This window comes from Haemaphysalis longicornis, unplaced genomic scaffold, assembly GCF_048455015.1.
Source record: "Haemaphysalis longicornis isolate Haplotype H1 unplaced genomic scaffold, Haemaphysalis longicornis Haplotype H1 scaffold_4, whole genome shotgun sequence".
In the NCBI taxonomy this organism is placed as follows: Eukaryota; Metazoa; Arthropoda; class Arachnida; order Ixodida; family Ixodidae; genus Haemaphysalis; species Haemaphysalis longicornis.
Window position 1 is genome coordinate 221,392,586 of NW_027526361.1, and position 19,503 is coordinate 221,412,088.

The 19,503-nt window shown below is 46.8% G+C and overlaps 1 protein-coding gene across 1 annotated transcript in view; it reads right to left on the minus strand.

Annotated features, from left to right (window-relative positions):
* The window catches only part of LOC144180227 (uncharacterized), a 50,076-nt gene that overhangs the window by 12,071 nt on the left and 18,502 nt on the right, over positions 1 to 19,503 (minus strand). Inside the window, exons 3-7 of the mRNA XM_077708607.1 lie at positions 16,203 to 16,497; positions 10,931 to 11,022; positions 8,554 to 8,726; positions 6,938 to 7,090; positions 3,918 to 3,980 (exon numbers count right to left, since the gene is read on the minus strand). Of these exons, the coding sequence (XP_077564733.1) occupies positions 3,918 to 3,980; positions 6,938 to 7,090; positions 8,554 to 8,726; positions 10,931 to 11,022; positions 16,203 to 16,497 (776 nt within the window). The remainder of the gene's footprint in view (positions 1 to 3,917; positions 3,981 to 6,937; positions 7,091 to 8,553; positions 8,727 to 10,930; positions 11,023 to 16,202; positions 16,498 to 19,503) is intronic.

Genomic DNA, 19,503 nt, shown 5'->3' on the forward strand with positions numbered 1-19,503 from the left:
GTAGTCGCGCGTCTCTCACTGCTATCTGTGATATGGGTTCGTGGGTAATCAGTTCTGCAGCCTGAAAATGAAAACATATTTGTCTCTTCAAGAAAAGCTGGCAATTTTAAATGCCGTCTCTGTCGTCACCGCCCGGTACACTATCCCCGCTAGCACGCTCTCACCGATTTTAAGTGCGGAAAAAAAGCGTCAACTTCACGAAAAGGTGTCCTTTCGGCATACGTTTAGTCCTGAAAACGGGTTAGCGCAACGAACCGTGTCAAAAGACAAAGTGGTACTTAAGTTACGGCTGTTAATATGGGGGTAAGCGATAGTGACTATTTGGAGGGCCGTGATGTGGCTAACGTCATGGGAAAGCAGCAGGCGGAAAGCACGCCATTTTTCACTGTCAAATAAATATGTCAAGGGTGGTTTCACGGTCAGTGATGTCTTGCATTTTGGTTTTGTTTCTGCTTCATTCACGTGCGCCTTAACTCGAAACAAGCATGTAACAAAAAAATGCCAATTTTTTGAATTTTTGTCAACTTCGCTAAATCCAGGTTTACCTGTAGTTATAGTAAGTTTGAGAATTGCGAGAAGGCGGAGGGAACTTTTATATTCGCCATTTATCAGAACCAGTTACTACTTTCACTTTTTGTAATACGTCTCAAAGCCCAACCGAATTGGTAATCACCGATTTAGGAAATGGAGTTTCATTCGTGGCCAGCAGTGCGCAAGAGGTGGCGTTTCTCTACCAGCCAGATGTCTGTATGTGGTTTGTACATTTTCTTTTCCCGACCTGCAAACCAATCCCTAACGTATGTTTGCCGTACGACCACTTAATTCTTTCGGGTGCGGGTTATCCTGGAAGTGCTGTCGAACAAGTTAATCAAGCAGTGCGAAGGAAGCGCGCAATCGCAAAGCTGCACCAAAACAAGCCCAAACCAACCGCGCTAACGCAGACGACAAAGCCGTACCGCCGATGCCGCCGCCGGCGGGCAGGCACTTCCGCGCAGGCAACGCTGGGTAATTCGCCGAGCCATCTCTACTTTGCTCCGTGAGTGACACCTTCCGCCATCTCCCTCCCCTCGCCGCCGCCTCCGGCGCGACGGGAGTTATTGTCCCGCACGCCACGAAAGAACCGTTGGCTGGTAGAGTTAGAAAGCTTTGCTTTAATACTCTATTACAATTGAAAAGGGAAGAAAAAGGAAATTCTGTGGCACGGGGGGACCAATTAGCATCTGCTTCTGGTGGTATTTATGTTTAAGTTCGCGAGCCGTCTCTGCCGCTCCTCCTGAAGCTGTAATACAGTATTCCTACAATCTCTAGTGCTCTGTGCTCTGCAGGAATGGGTTGCGTACGGACGTCCAGGACATGTGATTGATCCAGCGGTTCGGCACAGAATGCACTGTTTGTGGCACGATTGTCCTTATTTATCCTGTATTGAAAGCTGACCTTGTGTGACCACGATATTCACCTGGGCTTGTCGGTGAATTTCTTGTGCCTGCCGAGTCAGCTTCGGGTCATGTGATGGCGTCACATAAATAGGCATTTTGTGTGAGGCAGAATTATCAGTGTTTGCGGACTTTTTCAGTGACGTCGCGCACCCGCTATGTATTGGTTATGCAAGACCAGGTTTCTTTATTCTTTATTTTAATACATACCAGCGTGTCCTAGATGCAGTGCTATGGGAGTGGAGCGTTCATTGAGAAAGAAGGAGTAATGCGCTAGGATGGGTGCTGTTCTCCCCCACGAATACACAAGCTTGCTTTGAATCGATGATGTTTGTGATTGTGATATGTTCAGGCTCATTTAGCCAGTCTGTAATATTGGCCAGGGTCGTATAGCCAGTTTCTTGCTTGGACGCTGTGCAGCTGGTGCGGCGTTAGCGCTCCCTTTGCGTTTAGTGGCTGCGTACTGACTTGGACGTGCGTTGCTTCTTCAGAAAATACCAGAAAATACTTAAGATGGCCTACATTTGAGAACGCAAAAGCATTTCGTGGGTTTTGGTGAAGTAGATGCTATAATCTACGTTACACACACTAACATGTGCGCTTCAAGCATATTGACACGGCCAGAGTAAGTTGATTGTTTTAAAGCAAAGCTTTCTAGCACTACCAGCCACGGAGCAAACTAGAGATGGCTCGGCGAATTACCCAGCGTTCCTTGCGCGGACGTGCCTGCTCGCCGGCGGTGGCGTCGGCGGTACGGCGATGGCGTCGTCTGCTTTAGCGCGGTTGTTTTGGGCCTGTTTTGGTGCAGCTTCGCGTCCACTGCACGCTGCCTTCGCACGGCTTGATTTAATTGTTCGACAGCACTTCCAGTGTAACCCGCACCGGAAGGAATCAAGTGGTCGTACGCCAGGATTGGTTTGAAGGGTGGGAAAAGAAAATATACAAACCACATACAGACATCTGGCCGCTAGAGAAACGCCACCTTTTGCGCACTGCGTGCCGCGAATCAAAGTCCGTTTGCTAAATTGGTGATTACCATTTCGGTTGAATTTTTTATGAGGTATTAAGAAAGGCGAAAGTAGCAACTGGTCCTCATAAATGGCGATTATAAATGTTCCCTCAGCTTTCTCGCCATTCTCAAACCTACTAAACTAACTAGTTCAAATCGGTATAAATGGGAATCACAAGCTCCCATACGCAATTGTTTCGGTGTCCGTGCTTGTGTCGCGCGGTGGTGTAGCCCGAAGCTAGCACATCAGGATGGCTAGGTATCGCTGTATCACCAGCGTCCTCTCCTGTTTTGCTTACTTCCGTCTCACTGCCGGCCTACAGCGGCGGCGTCGTCCGCCGCTCTAGCCTGGCCATGGACGACGCTGCTGCTGCGTCCGGGACGCTGCCCCCGCGAATTCCAGGTAACGGCTGGCAGAATCTCTGGTTTTACTTTTTGTAGAGCCACGTGTGTGAATTCAAGTGACGTCGCATGGGCAATTGTAGGTGTCGTTTAAAGCTTTGCTTTCCAACCACTTTCAAAGCGTGGATTGAGGCCAATTTTTTGTAATGCAAGCATTACTTTACCAGAATCAGGGTTCTCAATGGCTGCACTGCAGTTCTCCTGAGGTGTTGTAACATGCTCGTGCAGTCACTTGCACTTGTCACGCGATCTGATGTTAGCGCCGCTCCCGCTAGGCTGAGGGTTGTTCCGCCGCTGGAAACGTGTGATGAGTGTGATTGTAACGCCATTGGTCCCTGCCTTAGAGACCCGGGTTGGTTCACATTTGAATTCTGATGTCCCGAATTAATGTTTAAAAACAAATTATTTATCGAAATTAACCCACATACACATATGCGTAAAATGTTCCGTCATTTTTAGAAAGGGTTTTACCCTATACAGTTGCGGCCGTTTCAAACACATTTTTCGCAGAAGTCCTTAAGGATATCGCCTTAAAGAAATACCCTCTGCATATTGCAGGCATTTCAGACTGAGTTATTCACTCCTTTGACGAAGCATTTCAGTGTAGCAGCGGGCGTATTTCGCTATGTGTATCACCACTCCCTTAGGAAGGGCAAAGAATAGCAGCGGGCTGCGGCGCGTTCTCGAAACGCAACTACCTCAAAGCACACAGAGGAAGCGAAACTAATACGTTGGGAAGTAATAGTTACCACACGACTTAGCGGTGAACCAAACAGGAGTACGCGAAGACAGCGCCTGTTCTGTGGATGTTTCGGCACTGTTTTCTACCTAGTTGTGCTATTTCAATTGTGTTAGGCGATTTTCCAAACTCCGCTAACCTATTCTTTGGGTTTGGGCGTTATATGCAACGGCAGTACACTACATTCATCGTATCCCAAAATGATTGTTTCCTTCACTGTGGGCAATTAAAAGAAACACGCAGCGTTTTTTTTTCTGAAACAGTAGTTACCGGCTGCACGATCAACGAAGGAACTAACCTCACGTTCCTCTTCCCGACAACAACGCCATCTTACCTCCTCACGTCGATGAATCCAGTCGTAAAGAATTCCGATGACTTCCTCAGCTCGCAAAGCTTCCTGCACCAACATGTGGCGTCCCCAATAAGAGAGGATATTGTAAGCAAAACAGCGTAGTGGAAGAAGCATAACAAAGGCGTGCCAAAAACGACAATCCACATCATTCTGGGTAGGCACGCCTACTGGATGTACAGGTCTAGGGTGTGCCTGTCGATCTAAGCAGCGTCAAATGATAACCGGCCTTCGCAATGTATGTCTAATGCCGCCGCGGGGGCGAAGTTCTGTCGCACTGCCCCACACGACGGATGCTTCGAGCTAAGTCGCCTACAAGCCTATGTTGTCGCGTTGTGCACTTTGGTAGAGCAAATGGAACGATCAGCTGTCAAGCTACACGCTCTATACTAGGACTCTTACGTTTATAATTCATAGTTTTGAGCATTTTGTGAGTGTGACACATCACCCCCTGATAGATACCGATCCCTGCCCAAACAAACGCTTTGGTTGGTATGCTCCACGAAGATAGAAACACGACCAACTTTTTTTCTCCCACGTGAAGCTTGCGGAGATTATGCACGATTACCGCATCGAGCTGCTACTTAGATGACGGGGGTTCGGATCCCATCGAATCACACATGTACTTTTCATTTACTGTTTACAGCGGTGCCCATTTTTCTTGCAAAACGAACAACGGCGGTACTTAACGAGGCGACAATGAAACAATTAAAGCTTTCTTTTTAACAAGGAAAAGAATAACGGTGGATCAAAAGGGGGATATAAATTACCATATAGATAGGGAAGGAGATGTTTGAGAGGTGAGAAATAGATGGAGGGGTATTAGAATAGGAGTAGTGAAGAGGAGGGAAAGCTTACGAGGGAATTGAAGGGAATGAGAGCCGAAGAGATGCGGACGGGGCTGGGGGATCAATTCAGACGTTGTGAAGTTGTGAAGGCAGGAAGGAGTCACAGCGGAAATGGATAAGAGATATATATATATATATATATATATATATATATGCGATGTGGTGAAAGGGGCGGACGCGCGTGAGAAAGGGGACAGCAGGAGGACTTAGGTGTTAGGGGCGGCTGAAAAAAGGTATACTGTTGTGCATTCTACTTAGGCAATCAGGAGCGGGGCTAGGGGCTAGTATTAAAGCCAAGCTTCCAGCGTCTGACTTATGTCATCTGCAGTTAACCCAAACCGTACTGCAGGAAATCCAAATTTCTGTGACGATGAGGGTGACATGGGGGAAGCAAAGAAAAATTAGTACGCCTCGTGAGGTCGGCATCGAACCCCTGGTCCCTCGCATTATAAACCCTACATCTATCCGATTGCGCCAATCCTGACGGCCGAAGAATTTCGGATTCAGAGGAGGGTGCATGGACTTGCTATGTTCTAAAACGCACCCATCCATCTAACGAAGACGACCACGATACTAATATAAGGGTCCGCTCGCTTCCGGGTTCGTTCGTTTGGTGTTGGAGTTGATTTCGGCAAGATTCCTGTTTCTGCATCGTTGTCCTTTGGACACATGGATAGCTGATTTTTTGTAGCTGCACCACCATCCGCTGAAATCTTTGACATACTGTCTCATTTCTTACAACGTAAACCCTCCAGACGCATCACTTTTTAGTTCGGGCGCTACTGTGGTTTGGCGGCAGCGATGGCGATGGCGACGACGTTGTAACCGAGCGACCGAAGACAAAACGAAAACGGTGGAGAAAACTATGGCGACGCTGTGAGGGGGAGGGCAGCACACGCTGCTATGGCGTCATTTGTCTCACTGCCTCCCCCTTCACTTTCGCCTGTGGCTGCTAGTGTGCACTAGACGTTTCACACCACGTTATATTTGCGCGGGAGGTTCAACAACGATTTGCAACAAAATGGTCGCCGGCGGCGGCGACGCGATGAAAGGTAACAGTAGAGTGCCGCGCTCCGCCATGCGTTCGCTGATCATTGAGCACTTCCTGAGCGGCAGCAGATAAGCGCCGTGACTGAGAGGACTGCATTTCACGCTGCGCATAAATTTCGCATTAGGAAGTAGAGTAATCGTCAGTGAATTTTTTGTGTTAACAACTCGAGAACGACTCCTTAAACGTGTAAATGTATTTGGCAAATAACAATCTCCTTGATGAACTTTGGCTACAAATTGAGTATTGCAGAACAATGTTCAACGACTACTTGAGCAAATTTCTTGGGTGACGGTAGGTCATTTCGCCGTGCAAGGCTGTCTAAATATGTTTGATGTTTCGAATACTTTGGCTACAGAACGTGTTTCTATGTTTGGGTTTTTTAAGACGAAAGTGTTTCATGCCGGGGTCCACCAAGATCTAACGGACGTCATATCCGTCAGGGAAATGTCATCACCACAAAAACTTTGATTGACGGGGCTGCGCCAGGATTCGAGCCATGAACGCTTTCGCCGCTATGAGGGTACGAAACGTGCTCCCGACTGCGCAATACACAGACACGTGAATAGGACGACGAACGCGCCTTATATCTTTCCTTTTAGATTGTGCTGCTGTCTAGGAGAGGCGAAGCGAAGTAGTGCATTATGACGGTAATGAGCGCCGACAGTTGGCGCCTCGATGCCAGGGCCTACGTGTACGACGAGAAACGCGCAGCGTTAGCTGCGGAGAAGCCGACTTGCGGATGTCGAGCTCGTGACATGGTCCGCTGCTCCATTCGCTGCAGCAGACCATGTGTTCACCAACCGATTCGCTGACAACCCGTTTGGTTTCGTTCCCAAGGACGGTTTGCGAGTACCCGTGGTTTCAATAGGATTACGCAATGCTCCGGCGCTTGCAATCCAGTGTCTAATGTTGATGAGTATAACGGTGCCATACCGACGAAATATAAATAGCGATGTGCAAGTTCATACCGATGCACAATAAACATTCAACTGCTCCTGTGAAGGCACATTTCACTTTCGTGTTTTACCGGTTCCTGTGAAAGAGAGAACAACCACATTTTTTTAAGCTTTCGGCACACATATGATGGTACTGGCTAACGCACTCACTTGGTTATCAGGACCTCCGAGATGAGTCGATTCCACAACTTGAGCGCGAGGTCGAGCTTTACAAGCTTGAGCACACTGTCGCCCTTGTAGCTGTGAACGCGGTACACTTCCGCGTGCCTGCTTTCAGACATCATTGTGAACTTGTCAGCGTCCCTGAAAAGGAGCACCAGGATCGGAGAGCAGAAAATCAAAGTCATTTGTATATAATTTCATTTCACACATGGAGCCTGGCAGACGTCCAGGTGCCGTGGCTGAGGGGTAAGGTGTTGTGCAGCTAAGCCAAGAAATGCGGGTTCGAACACGTCCGCCGTGGCGGCTTTTCATAATTGAAGCGAAGTGCCCGAACGACAATGTGTGCAGATTTCGGAGCACGTCACCCCAGGTAGTCAAAATGAATTCAGGGACCTTCACTTTGGCATGTCTCATAGCCCAAGCGTAGCTGCGGTGCGTTAAACCCGAGAACAAATCGATAATGGCACGGTGCTCGCTTTTGTTTGCCGTCATTGTACCTTGCTGGCGCTCTACTCATGATTACAGTTTTTAGTTTAGCTGCGGTGTGTCCGTTAAGGAAGCAACTCGTGGGTCTGATTTCTTGCGTTTCCCGTGCGCAGTGCTATTCTCCGAGGATGGAAATCTACAACCTTTTACGGCTGACAAGTAGGGATAAGTAATATGAAGAGTAGTAAGAGTGTTAGGAGGGCAGCTCTATCAACACCGTTGTTCTACTGGACTCTACTTTTCCGCTTTTTTCGAGCATGTTAACGACGTGGTAACTGCTCTTTGTTTCTTCAAACACAGATTTTTCTACCTCGCCTGATTGGTCCGGTACAAATGTGAATGCCGATGATAGGTAAGGAAGACCGCAGCACGCATTTTTAAACAGGAATACCCTGTACTTTCATCTGTATCTGATAGTATTTTAAGCCTTTCAAACTGCTTAGGCCGTCTTGAGCACGCAAGCTCCCCCTGCCGCGGGCATCTCACTTTTACAAAGCTCTTCCAGTACACCCACGACAATGCTCCAGCCTTTATCCAAACTTCGAGCTGGGTGAAGGCTACAGAAAAGCGGCTGGAGAGTGCTAGGATTAGAAAGCGAGATGAATTGAGACTAGGTGAAGTATTCATGTTTATTTTGCAGATGTTCATAACATGTAGAACAGGCAAAGGTTCTTCTTTTCCTTTTCAACAGCTTAAATAAGGTTGCGTTTCACATTGTTAGTAGTTTAATTTACAGGACACCGTGGACAGCCTTGGGGTCCTAAATGACGTGTTATATTTCTGGTGAAAGGGTAACCGGCTGACATTCAGAAAGAGACCCAAGCAATGTGTCGACCCTATATCTATTTTTTCAGGTTTCTATTACATGCGGTTGGGCATTTTCCTCCTAGTATGCCAGGGTAGGTGCTTCCAATGGACCCTAAACATAATATCGCCCTTGCTATTTTTTGAGTGAGAAGAGCATATTACGGCGTCCACAAGATACCGCAGACGGTCAAGTCTGCGGTATCTGCATTGCAATCTTCTCCTCCTTTTTTACGATCGTCATCACGCTGAACGCGGCTTTTTCCAAAGGTTTACTTAATTGTACAAAGAAATGCGTCCTAACTTCGTCGTACATGGCTTTGAAGATGTCGGCGAAGGTGCTTGGCTCGCGCTGGTTGCAAGCATTGAGTAGGCCACCCAACATGGATTCTTCAACAGCAGAGGTTGAATGTGGAGATCTGAAGAGGACTCCCATTCGGGACCCACTGGATGCACGCAGGAGCTCCAGGCTTGTGCTTCGAGGCTTCTGCGCAGTAGAAATGCGTACATCATCGTGATCCATGTTTATTGAAGAGCGGAAATGTCGAAAAATGTGCATAAAGTGCTTGAACTTAGTTTATACACAACACTTTACAGTGTTACGTGATTTATGCCTGGTTAAAGTGAATAACTATCTGTACACGTTTCTAAACAGAAGTGACGACGTTTCGCAGTGAATAATCGTGTGTGAACTTCTCCATACACAGGTGATGAAGTTGCGCTACCAAAATTTCATCCTACGTCCTAATCATCATGCATTAACAATTACAATCAACGACACACTAAAAACAGCCTATAGTTCCTTCCTGCAGGGTGAAGACCCCTACCAGGGACATATAATTCTTTCTATACGGAGTTTTCCGAATTCGTTCTCAGCCCCCCGGTTTTTATGTTGATCTGCCGGGCAGATTTTCGTGCTATTGCCACTCGCTGCATTATATCGCCTGCTCAGCCTTGCTTCTTTTCCTTACTATGGGTGAGAATGTCTTATACACGTGTTTTTGTTACTTCTTACAGCTGTCTTTTGCAGGAAGTGTTTATTCTAAAATTTTTCTTTCCATCGCTTGTTGTGCCAAACTGAGTGTTCTTCGGGGTAATTCAATGGGCCACCAATTTTCTTCTCGCACTTCATTTTCGGAAGCACGCATTGGTTGCATACAAGTTGTTTTTTTTTTTTCATAAAGATGCAGCTTCGGTTTTCTGTGTTTTAAAGTTAACGGGAGCCGTCAAATTGTCTGGGATTGTTATAGTACTGTGTTATATACCTTGAGTGAGTGCTTCTCTGCATGTAATGTATAATTATTTCTATTTCTTTCTTTTTGCGACATGTAGCAAGTTTGTAAGTACAGACCCTGGAACGTGTTGTGCATCCTTCACTACAGTTTCACGGACCTAAGTGGGTGCATACAAGAAAGTCCTTGTAAGCCTTTCTTATGCCACTGAGAATACCACCGATGCTGGAGATACTTCATCTAATATCATATCGTATGCCCCCATCTAAGGCCAAATATACACATGCGGACGGGCGTCAAGACAAATCGCGTTAGCCTACACGAAGTCATCTTCAGTAACCGGGGTGGATGCGCTCTTATCCATGTCAATATGCAAATTTTGAGCTGTTGCTGACCTCTTTGATGAGATGACGCAGGCGTGTTAATCCTGTTCCTCCCTATGTTAGAAAGAGACGAGATGCGGAGGCGCGATGGCACCACTGATTAGTCGCTCTCACCTGTAGGCGAGCAGATTGACAATTTGGGTCACGCATTACTGTTCTTGTTTCGCACTACGATAATTCTCTTTTTGAAGGATTTAAGACTTTCATATAGTAGAATGATGATCGGGGTCTGATCCCTCCCTAGAGAAGGGAAAAACGGTGTCAATGTGGCGACAGTATCGCTACGGGAAGATAGCTAAGACAAGGATTGCGGGTGGTCGCCTATCCATGTGTTTACTTTCATGAATGTCAAAGCGACGTTCTGGCCAAACACCTCGACGAGGTGACATATGTAGTGCGTAGTGCTTTTTTGGCCATTTATCTAGGCTCCATGTGCATGTTTGATAGATATCAATCAGTAGACGTCTTTAGAACTGGGGCGTTTTGCTAGAGTAAATTATAAGCGTTTCATAAACATTACAACGAAGTTAATTTTTCTAACCCTTCCACACGACGGTCAACAAAAGCAAACGCAAGACAGCCCAACTCTTGTCCCACACAGAAACTGGCCGAGAAAATGTGCCCAACCCGTAATACTACACTGTGTGTTTCTTACGATGTCACGTTTGCGTATAGTCCAACTAACTGTGGAACCACCCCGTACAGTTAATTCGCTCTTGTTTGCGGACGTACCTTGGCTGAGAGGTTTCTCACCATTCGGTCATGCCTACAATACCTTGTTGCAACTATGCGCGATAGAAAATGCGGTGTAAAAATACGATCTCTCTTAAAAACGTAGAAACGATGTTTTTCACCCTATCCCGTCTAAAAGCAAGCGTCAGACAATGACACCCGTGCCCCACTCAGACCTTCGAAGAATGAATTTGTCCGGGCCTTATAATAATAAAGCGTAACTTCCTTGCGGTTCCTCTAGGCCATAAACGCTTGCGTGTATACTGAAACTTTTGCCTTTTTGTCTAGATGCTTTGAGTATTTGAATTTTTCTACTATTTAAAACACTGATCCTTTGGACTCACCGATGGCGCCGACGTCGTCTGCTCTTTTTTGCTGTGTGTCAAGCTCCGGCTGGCCCCAACCGCTGCCTGGACCTTCTGGAAAGGCTCCTCGCCTAGAGATAAAAACACATAAAGTAAACACAAAGCATAGTGCAGTTCAGGCTTCATGGTTTTTATTAAAAGGACACAGGCTTCTAGGAAAGGTCTAGCTTATCCATTTGAAGTATACTAAAACGCGTGAATAAGTGTCTCTACAAGCAGGACGCCATCGACAATTCTGTGGTGCTGAATGGGTCTCCCGCGATCCTTTGCGCTTTCAAAGTCTAGAACATAGCCTTCCTTGCATTCGGATAAAATCCCAGGCTTATCAAACGTACTTAACGTATGTTGAGTATTTGTTACCATCATTACAGTGCTAACACCTTGTTAGACGACTCAAGTATGCCTTCGGCTTTATGTTTTGCGGCACAATAATCTTACTTTTATCTGGCTATGGTGTGGGCCAACTAGGAAAAGAAAATTATAAAGAGCACTGCCTTCTGTAGAAGACTGGCATTTTCTACAATATATGATAACTTCTTCTCTGCCGCACTATTCATGAAAGGACGAAAGGCGAAGAATATAGCTTGAAGAATAAAAATTGGAGCTCAATTACAGCCTATTAAAAATTTTCTGAAGTGGGTGAGCTCTGTTTGTCCTAACGGTTTTTCTCTAGATCAGCGATAGGAAAAATCTCACTTCGAACAGAGCACCAGCTGAACCGGTACGTGAGTGCGCAGATACGGAATCACATTTGCGTGCACAAAACTAAGAATGTTCCTGATTCACAGGAACGCAGCAAAAAAATCTGCAGAAATTCAGATTATAATCGACTAATGCGTTGCATTCTTATGCCGCTTGTCTTGAGTGTGGCTTTGTTAAAGCCAGAGTATTTGGATTATATAAATCCTGTACTTCAAACTTTACGCTATTATAACGATTAGGAGTGCAACATTAGCGAAATCGGCATTATTGTGGAAATTACATGCGTTATACGTTTCCGTATTTTTTATATTGTTTTTACTTTTTAGTTTTTCAATATTTCGTCCGTCCAGTTATCTCGATTTACTCGATCATAACGATTTCATTTAGAACTTTCGCGAAATCTGCATTATTGTGGAGATGCACAGAGTTACACGGTTCGCCATTTTCTGTAATCATTTTATAGTTTTCTTATTTTTAATTTTCAAAATTTTGTTCCACCAACTATCTCTATTTACGGTATTGTAACGATTGCAGGTGGAGCTTTCGCGAAATCTGAATTATTGTGGAACTGCCATGCGTTAGACGTTTTGCTATTCTGCATGCTTTTTTAATATATTTTTTTATTTTTTAGTTTTTCAAAATTTTCTACTACCAGTTATCTTCTCCATTTACGTTGTTATATTGTTTACATTGGGAACTTTCCTGAAATCTGTGTTATTGTGGAAAAGCAGGGCGTACACGGTTCGCCAGATTCACTATTTATTTCTTTATTTTTCTTATTTTTATAATTTCTCAAAATTTATTTCCACCATTTATCTCCATTTACGCTATTATAACGATTACAGGGGGAACTTTCACGAAATATGCACTATAGTGGAAATGCACGGTATTACCCGTTGCGCCTTCTATCGTATTTTTTGTATTTTTGTATTTTTTATTTTAAGTGCGAATGCACTTCTTAAGCGAGCCTGAATCGTCCGCCGCCGTCGTCCGCATAGCAACAGCTGCGGGTGCGCGCGCTCCTCGTCTTCCTCCTCGTCTTCCCTAGCAACGAGGGGAGATGGGCGCGCGCTACTCTCCTCCTCCTCTCTCCGCTCAGTGACTGCGGGTGTTGGGCGCCTCCTCTCCACTTCGGGCGGGAGAGCTCTCGCTCGCGTAGCGGGCGCTCCGCATTCCGACGCGTGAGGGCGCTCGTGTAGCCCTCGCCGTAACGGCGGGCGCTACTCTCCTCCTCCTCTCTCCGCTCAGTGACTGCGGGTGTTGTGCGCCTCCTCTCCACTCCAAGATCACGATATCCACCGTAATCGCGCAATCAACAACCGTGCATTCGCACTTACACACTCTCCCCCTCGGGGAAGTGCGAGGGATTTTTTTTCTTTAATTTCGTGCATCCAGTTATCGCCATTTTCGGTACTATACGATTACAGGTGCAACTTCCGGGATATCTGCATTTTTGTGGAAATCCACGGCGTAACACGGTCTTCGCTGTGGGGGTACCCTGCAGAGAATGCTACGCACATAGGTAGGCAGGCTCAGTCGCAAGTGCACCACTCTTTAGTCAGTGGCGAGAGAGCCTCACCATCGGTTTGAACTGGCGAGTGTGAGTGCGAGTGAGTGCGGAACCCATGCGCAGTGAGCCCCGCTCACCAGTCGCGAGTGCGAGCGCCGCTCGCGGAGAGACCCCGGTCACCACTCGCGAGTGCACTCGCGCTACTCGCGCCATTTGCGGAGCTTACCGTTGTGATCGCCACTATTGCGCTTGTACTCGCTGTTGGCCATTCGTCGCAGGAGGCGCTCGCTGTGGTGGTTTTTAATGGCGAGATTGCTTTCAGCTTCGGAAATATGTCGTCACTGAGCTCCTGCTATGGGGCACCCTAGTATAAACTCTGTGGTGGCGTGTTGATTTAGGAATGTGATTTGAATGGCCTCCTGACGCCGTAATGCACTAATACTTTTCGGTTTCATGACTCATGGATGGTCTCCTGCACACACTCCCGCGCGAGGGAAGACGAGTGGTGAGTGCGAGTGGTGACGGCGAGTGGTGAGCCTGAGCGCGAGGGAGTGCGAGTGGTGAAGGCAAGCGGTGAGCGTGAGTGCAAGTGAGCGCGAGTGGTCACGACGAGTGGTGAGCGTGAGCGCGAGTGGGTGTGAGTGATGGAGTGAACGTAGGGAGCGTGAGTGCGGGTGTGTGCGAGTGGTGAGGGCTACTTGGTGAGCATGAGTATGAGTGAGTCCGTGAGTAAAAATATATTTTCCTGTGTGAGTGTGAGTGATGTGGCGCCCAGTTTTGCCCAAGTAGGGCTACGCATGAAAAAAACTGGCCAAACTTGCACTAAGTTGCGCAAGGCTTGAACAATAGCGAACTGCAGGATTTCTTTCTGCGTGAGCACTGAAATACACACCACTACCCATTTATACAAAATTGAAATTGTTAATTTACTTGTTCCATCGTCGCTTTGCAGTGTGCTAGTGGTAGCATCGTTATATGCATCGATATTGCCATGTTCCTTATGTCAAGCCTTACATGCGCGGTAGCGCGTGACGACAGCTGGGGCGCAGCGACGGCACGTGCGCGCACGACGCTTGCGAGGCTTCTCTGGAGTCGCGTCGTGGGTTTGTGGAGCAGGTGTTGTGCCAGCCATGGGGTGTTCCTTGCTAGGCAGAGCGAGGCGCTCCTCGGGGTCCTCGCCAGGTTTATTTTTAAAGCGCATTCCACTTACGGGGCTCGCCATGTCGTCGGAGCTCGTTCGCTGTCACAATGTCTAGCGACTGCCGGAATCGGGCGCAGCAGCGAGATACCGGACCGAAGTAGAGCCCCGCGGCGTCACCGCGTAACGAACCCAAACAGAGGATTCTAAAAACAAGCGGTTATACAGTCATAACCATTCTAAACTCCTGTACCGCTGGTGCGTGTCATACGCTCCCCGTTGTTTAGCGCCAAGACTATTGCCGGTACATTTTATAGGCAATATCGTTAATTTTTACGATAGTAAGCGAAACAAGCAGCCGCCAAGAACGACGCTTTCCAAACTGCGCAATAAGGCGCCGGCACGTGCAGAATGATAACAAACACAAAAAGGTGGCCGTGTATCTGCTCCTTTCGTTGCAAATGTCGACAAAAGACGATAGTCTTTATCGACTTTTACCAAGTAAATACCTCCCTTCGCTTTCCCGCTCACCTCTCAAGTTGTTCCTCTTGCGTCGCGCTCCTCCCAAGGTAAAGGCGCCAAAGGTTTGCTTAAATCATTTCAAATTTACCGCGTTCCACTGCTCCAGGCCGGGTGTCTCGATGCCAACGCTGCCGTACGGCGAAGACGCGCGTGAATCGAGGCACCCTACTTCAACGTTTATAGAACCGCGTTTCCCTACTCCATGTGCGCTGCATACAGAACGTGGAACCGAACGGAACAGAACGTGAAGTTTTTCACGGTTCCGGCTTTTTCGTTTCTGCTTTTTCTTCTTCCTGTTTTTTTTTTAGCCTCGTTGGCCTCGTAAGGCTCGTCTCGTGATTGGCCAGCGATATTAGCGCGACGAATGCAACATCGCAATTCTTAGTCGTTCGGTCTCGATTCAAGACACCGAGGTTACAGGGCTCAGCTCCTGCCGCCTCGTTCGTGCCATCCTGGTGCTATTCGCGCTTCATTACCGCGTTGCCGTCTTCCAAATTCGGTTTCTCGTAAGCACTCGCGAAGTTGACGCCTGTAGCCTCCGTGAATACGCAGTTGCAAGTTCTCAAACAAAAATAATTGATGCATTTTGTAGAGCACAGCGTATCATTGTTACCAAATCAACTTTGCGAGTGCTGTGCCCAATTCTCTTGTATTCTTCTTGCTTTCTGGAAACAACTATCAGCTACATTCACCTTCTAGTGCTTAAAGTTCCATGAAATGGTATCAAGACTGTGTACGCAAATAAATTTCGCACTTTCAGACAGATATCTCAGTAAACGGAACTCCTGTTAAACGGAACTAATTTTTTGGGTCCCTTGAAGTTCCGTTTATCGAGAGTCGACTGTAATGTTAACTTGTGACTCTAACGAGGTTATGTCTTACAAACTGATAATTGAGACACCCGTCTTGTTTCGTTAAGATGATTTTTCCTTGCTTCATCTTATGTGGTAACGCTCGAGCACATCACCCACTTTCTTGCTGACTTCATGAAACAAGATTGCTCAATGCCTGAAGTTTAAAGAAGTCGTCTCGCACATTATCCCGTCATGATTTTGGGATGTACTAAATACAATGGTTTAACATAGAAAACGAGAAAACAAAGAATCCTTGACAGTGGCTTTATCGTTTGCTACGCACATGTAACGGGTCACCCGTGGAAGGATCTAAACACTTAGCCTATAAGATGTCGACCAGTCCTGCAACTTTGCTAATTTAAAAACAAAAGCTGCCCCATGGCCTCCAAATTATCCCTCACGGTCAGAATTTTTTTCGTATCATAAAAGGCTAAACACCCTGACTTGACGCAAGCGCAAAGCAAGTTAACCCAAATTTATTCCTACGTAACGATATAACTTCGCTGCTGACACCTCACTTCTTACCTGAAAGTGTCTCCGCTTCCTGGGCAGTGCGTGCGTCCTCGGAGCCGGAAGTCGAAGCTGCTCTCGATGCTCCGTTCGTGCTCTCACTGCGATGAGTTGATTCGGAGATGTCTTGTAAAGTCGGCGCAGTCGTTCTGGCTTTCCCCGCATCGCAGGGACTTGGAGGGCTGCTGCCATTACACTTTCCGAAAAAATATCCTTGCAGCGTACGTCGGTACCAGATGCATACGGTGACCACGATGACGGCCGCAGATAAGATAATGGGCACTGACGGATGGATCTCATGAGCGTAATCCTGAAAGAACGAACACATTGTACTTCCGAAATTAGCAGGACCCACTCTATTGAATAAGCGGGCCAATAGAAATGAAGCCTCTTGCGTGTCACCAAAACCCGAAAGCAAAAGCAAGAAAGGCGAAATAACTGTGAAGTAAAAGTGTCAGAGGATACTGCCGTCCTGCGTTGCACTGGCACTATCATCATCACCATATCTACGCCCACTGCAGGGCGAAGGCCTCTCCCATAGACGTGCAATTATCCGAGTCCTATTTTAACTGAGACCAATTTATCTCGGCAAACTTCTTGCTCTCATCTGCCTCTGCCCATATTACTTTCTGTCGCTCCCTCCCACGCTTGCTTTCTCTAGGGATCCACTCTGTTACCCTTAATGACCAACAGTCACCTTGCCTGCGCAGTATATGCCCTGCAAACACCCACTTCTTAATTTCTACTGACCTGTCCTTAACACGCGTTTATTACCTGACCCACTCCACGTTCTGTAACCTCGGCCGTCGGGGCATTGTTCTTGTCTGGCTTCGGCCATCTCTCGCCATCAAGTAAACAAGTTAAATTTGCCTTCGGCTTCTGTTCTTCTTCGTGGCAGCAACATTAGCTGGCCGCTCGCTTCACCACGATACCACACGCATGTCCGAGGCGACAGCGCTCGGCTCGGGTACGCCTTCCCGTATGCGGCAACGGCTTGTCAGCGGTGGGATGACAACGTCGCAACATCACTTAATGTTACACATATCACCTTCCGTTCCATTGCTTGTTGAGTCGTCCTCAATTTAACTTGAACCCTTTTAGTGAGTCTCCAAGTTTCTGTCCGGTAGGTAACTACCGGTAAGATGTAGCTGTCATACACTTTCGGCTTCAGGGACATTGGAAGGCTGCCATTCATTATCTGAGAAGGCCTGCAGAATGCACTCAACCACCTTCTGATCCTTCTAATTATCTGTGCGTCATGGTTGGGTCCGGGGTCACTTCTTGGCTTAAGTAAATATAGTCCCTTGCCACTTCCACAGCCTCGCCACCTATAACAAACCAATGTGCTCCCCCGAGGTTATTAAGCATTACATTAGTTTTCTCCATATTGATTTTCAGGCCCATGTTTCTGTTATGCTTGTCCAGTGAGGTAAGCATGCTTTGCAATTCGTCCTCCGAGTTACTTAGCAAGGCAACGTCATCAGCAAATCTTAGGTTACTGAGGTATTCTCCATTAACCCTTACTCCCACCTGTTCCCAATCTAATGTTCTGAATACTTCTTGTACACATGCTGTGAATGACATCGGAGAGATTCTGTCCCCTTGTCTGACGCCCTTCCTTATAGGGAGTTTACTGCTCTTCTTATAGAGTACGATGGTAGCTGTAAACACATTGTATTCTAGTATTCTTACGTAATGCTTGTATACACCCTGATTCCGCAATGCCTGAATGACTGCTGAGGTTTCGACTGAGTCGAATTCTTTGGCATAATCGATGAAGGCGGTTGATGAAGACTCTGCGCACTCTCTATCACCTGATTCGTCGTGTGAATACGGACCAAGGTTACATAGCCTTTACGAAACTGTGCTTGTTCGTTACGCTGACTAAAATCTATGTTGGCAGATATTCTCTTTGCGATTACCTTGGTAAGTACCTTGTATACGACTGACAGTAAGATGATCGGCCTGTAATTTTCCAAGTTCTTCATGTCCCCTTTCTCATGGATTAGTGTGATGGTGACGTTCTTCCAAGATTCCGGTACACTCGTAGTCATTAGACATTGTAGTCATTAGACATGCAGGTTTGCCAGTTGATCTAGCGAAATTTGCCCGTCATCCTTCATGAGGTCTGGTGTTATATGATCCTCACCAGGTGCTTTGCCCTCTTGCATTTCATTCAATGCCTTCTTTACTTCGTTACCGGTGGGATGTCTATCTCTTCTGAACTACATTCTCTTTCGGTATTATTCTGGATGTCACGGCTATTGCAGAGATCTCTATAGAACGCCTTGCCTTATCCCTATTTGTGACCACATTGCCTTACTTGTTTTTAAGTGCATACATCTGAATTTTCCCTATACTTACACGCCTCTTAGCGGTGGCGTAGCGGTACATCATTCGGCTCGTGTGCCGAAGAACCGGGGTTCGAATTCCAGTGCTGCAGAATTCCCACCAGATTGAAAAAATATTTGCGTGTTGATGGAATTGCAGAAGGAGGCTCGGGGTGCGACCTGATCCCGGCGACTATTGCCGGTAACGCGCTCCCTCACCAGAGCAGTTTTGGCCACCCTGGTGTAGTAATGGCAACAACCCCCCATGACGACGCCAATTAAGATGCAATAGAATAAAGTTTTTTTGTTGTTGTTTGTAAGAAGCGCCGTGTTTGAATTCCTATATAAAATTAAGTAAATCGAGTGATACTACGGAACAGTGCCTCTAATGAGGACTAACAATTGTTTCAGGTTGTCAAAAGTTTGGGTACATGAATATATTTTACTTATATTGAGTACACATGAGTGTATGGCTGACAGCTGCTCTGGGTTCTGTAATTTGCAGGTGCCTTCCTGTCAGTAGCCAATTGAGTCTGACTGCCGGCGTGTCATATACGTTCCTTGTTATAAAAAATGTCAAGACCTTGAATGCGCAATGCAAATCAACGGGCTATGTTAGCCTGTGTTTTGTTCGTATTGCTATCTCATTCGACACAATTTCCTGTTAGTCGACTGCTTTGGACTGTGTGTGGGCGCTCGAGACATGGCCTGGGGGTTATAAAGAAATTCCCTTCGTTCTCGCAGTGGCGCTGGCTACTACCCTCAGGCGTTAGGTACAGTTGTACTAAATGTATGCACCCCAGAAAATGACGGAGAGTACGGTCGCCCTGATAGACGAATTGGTAGGGCACCCGACATGTATTCCAAACGCATGGGCTCGGTAACCACAGTGGAGGCGTGTTTTAAACTGAAAGACGTAAGTGCCCGGTTCGGTGAAAAGCTCTGTTGCTGTTGTAGTAGACCGGGCAAGAAAACGGAAGCGCAGT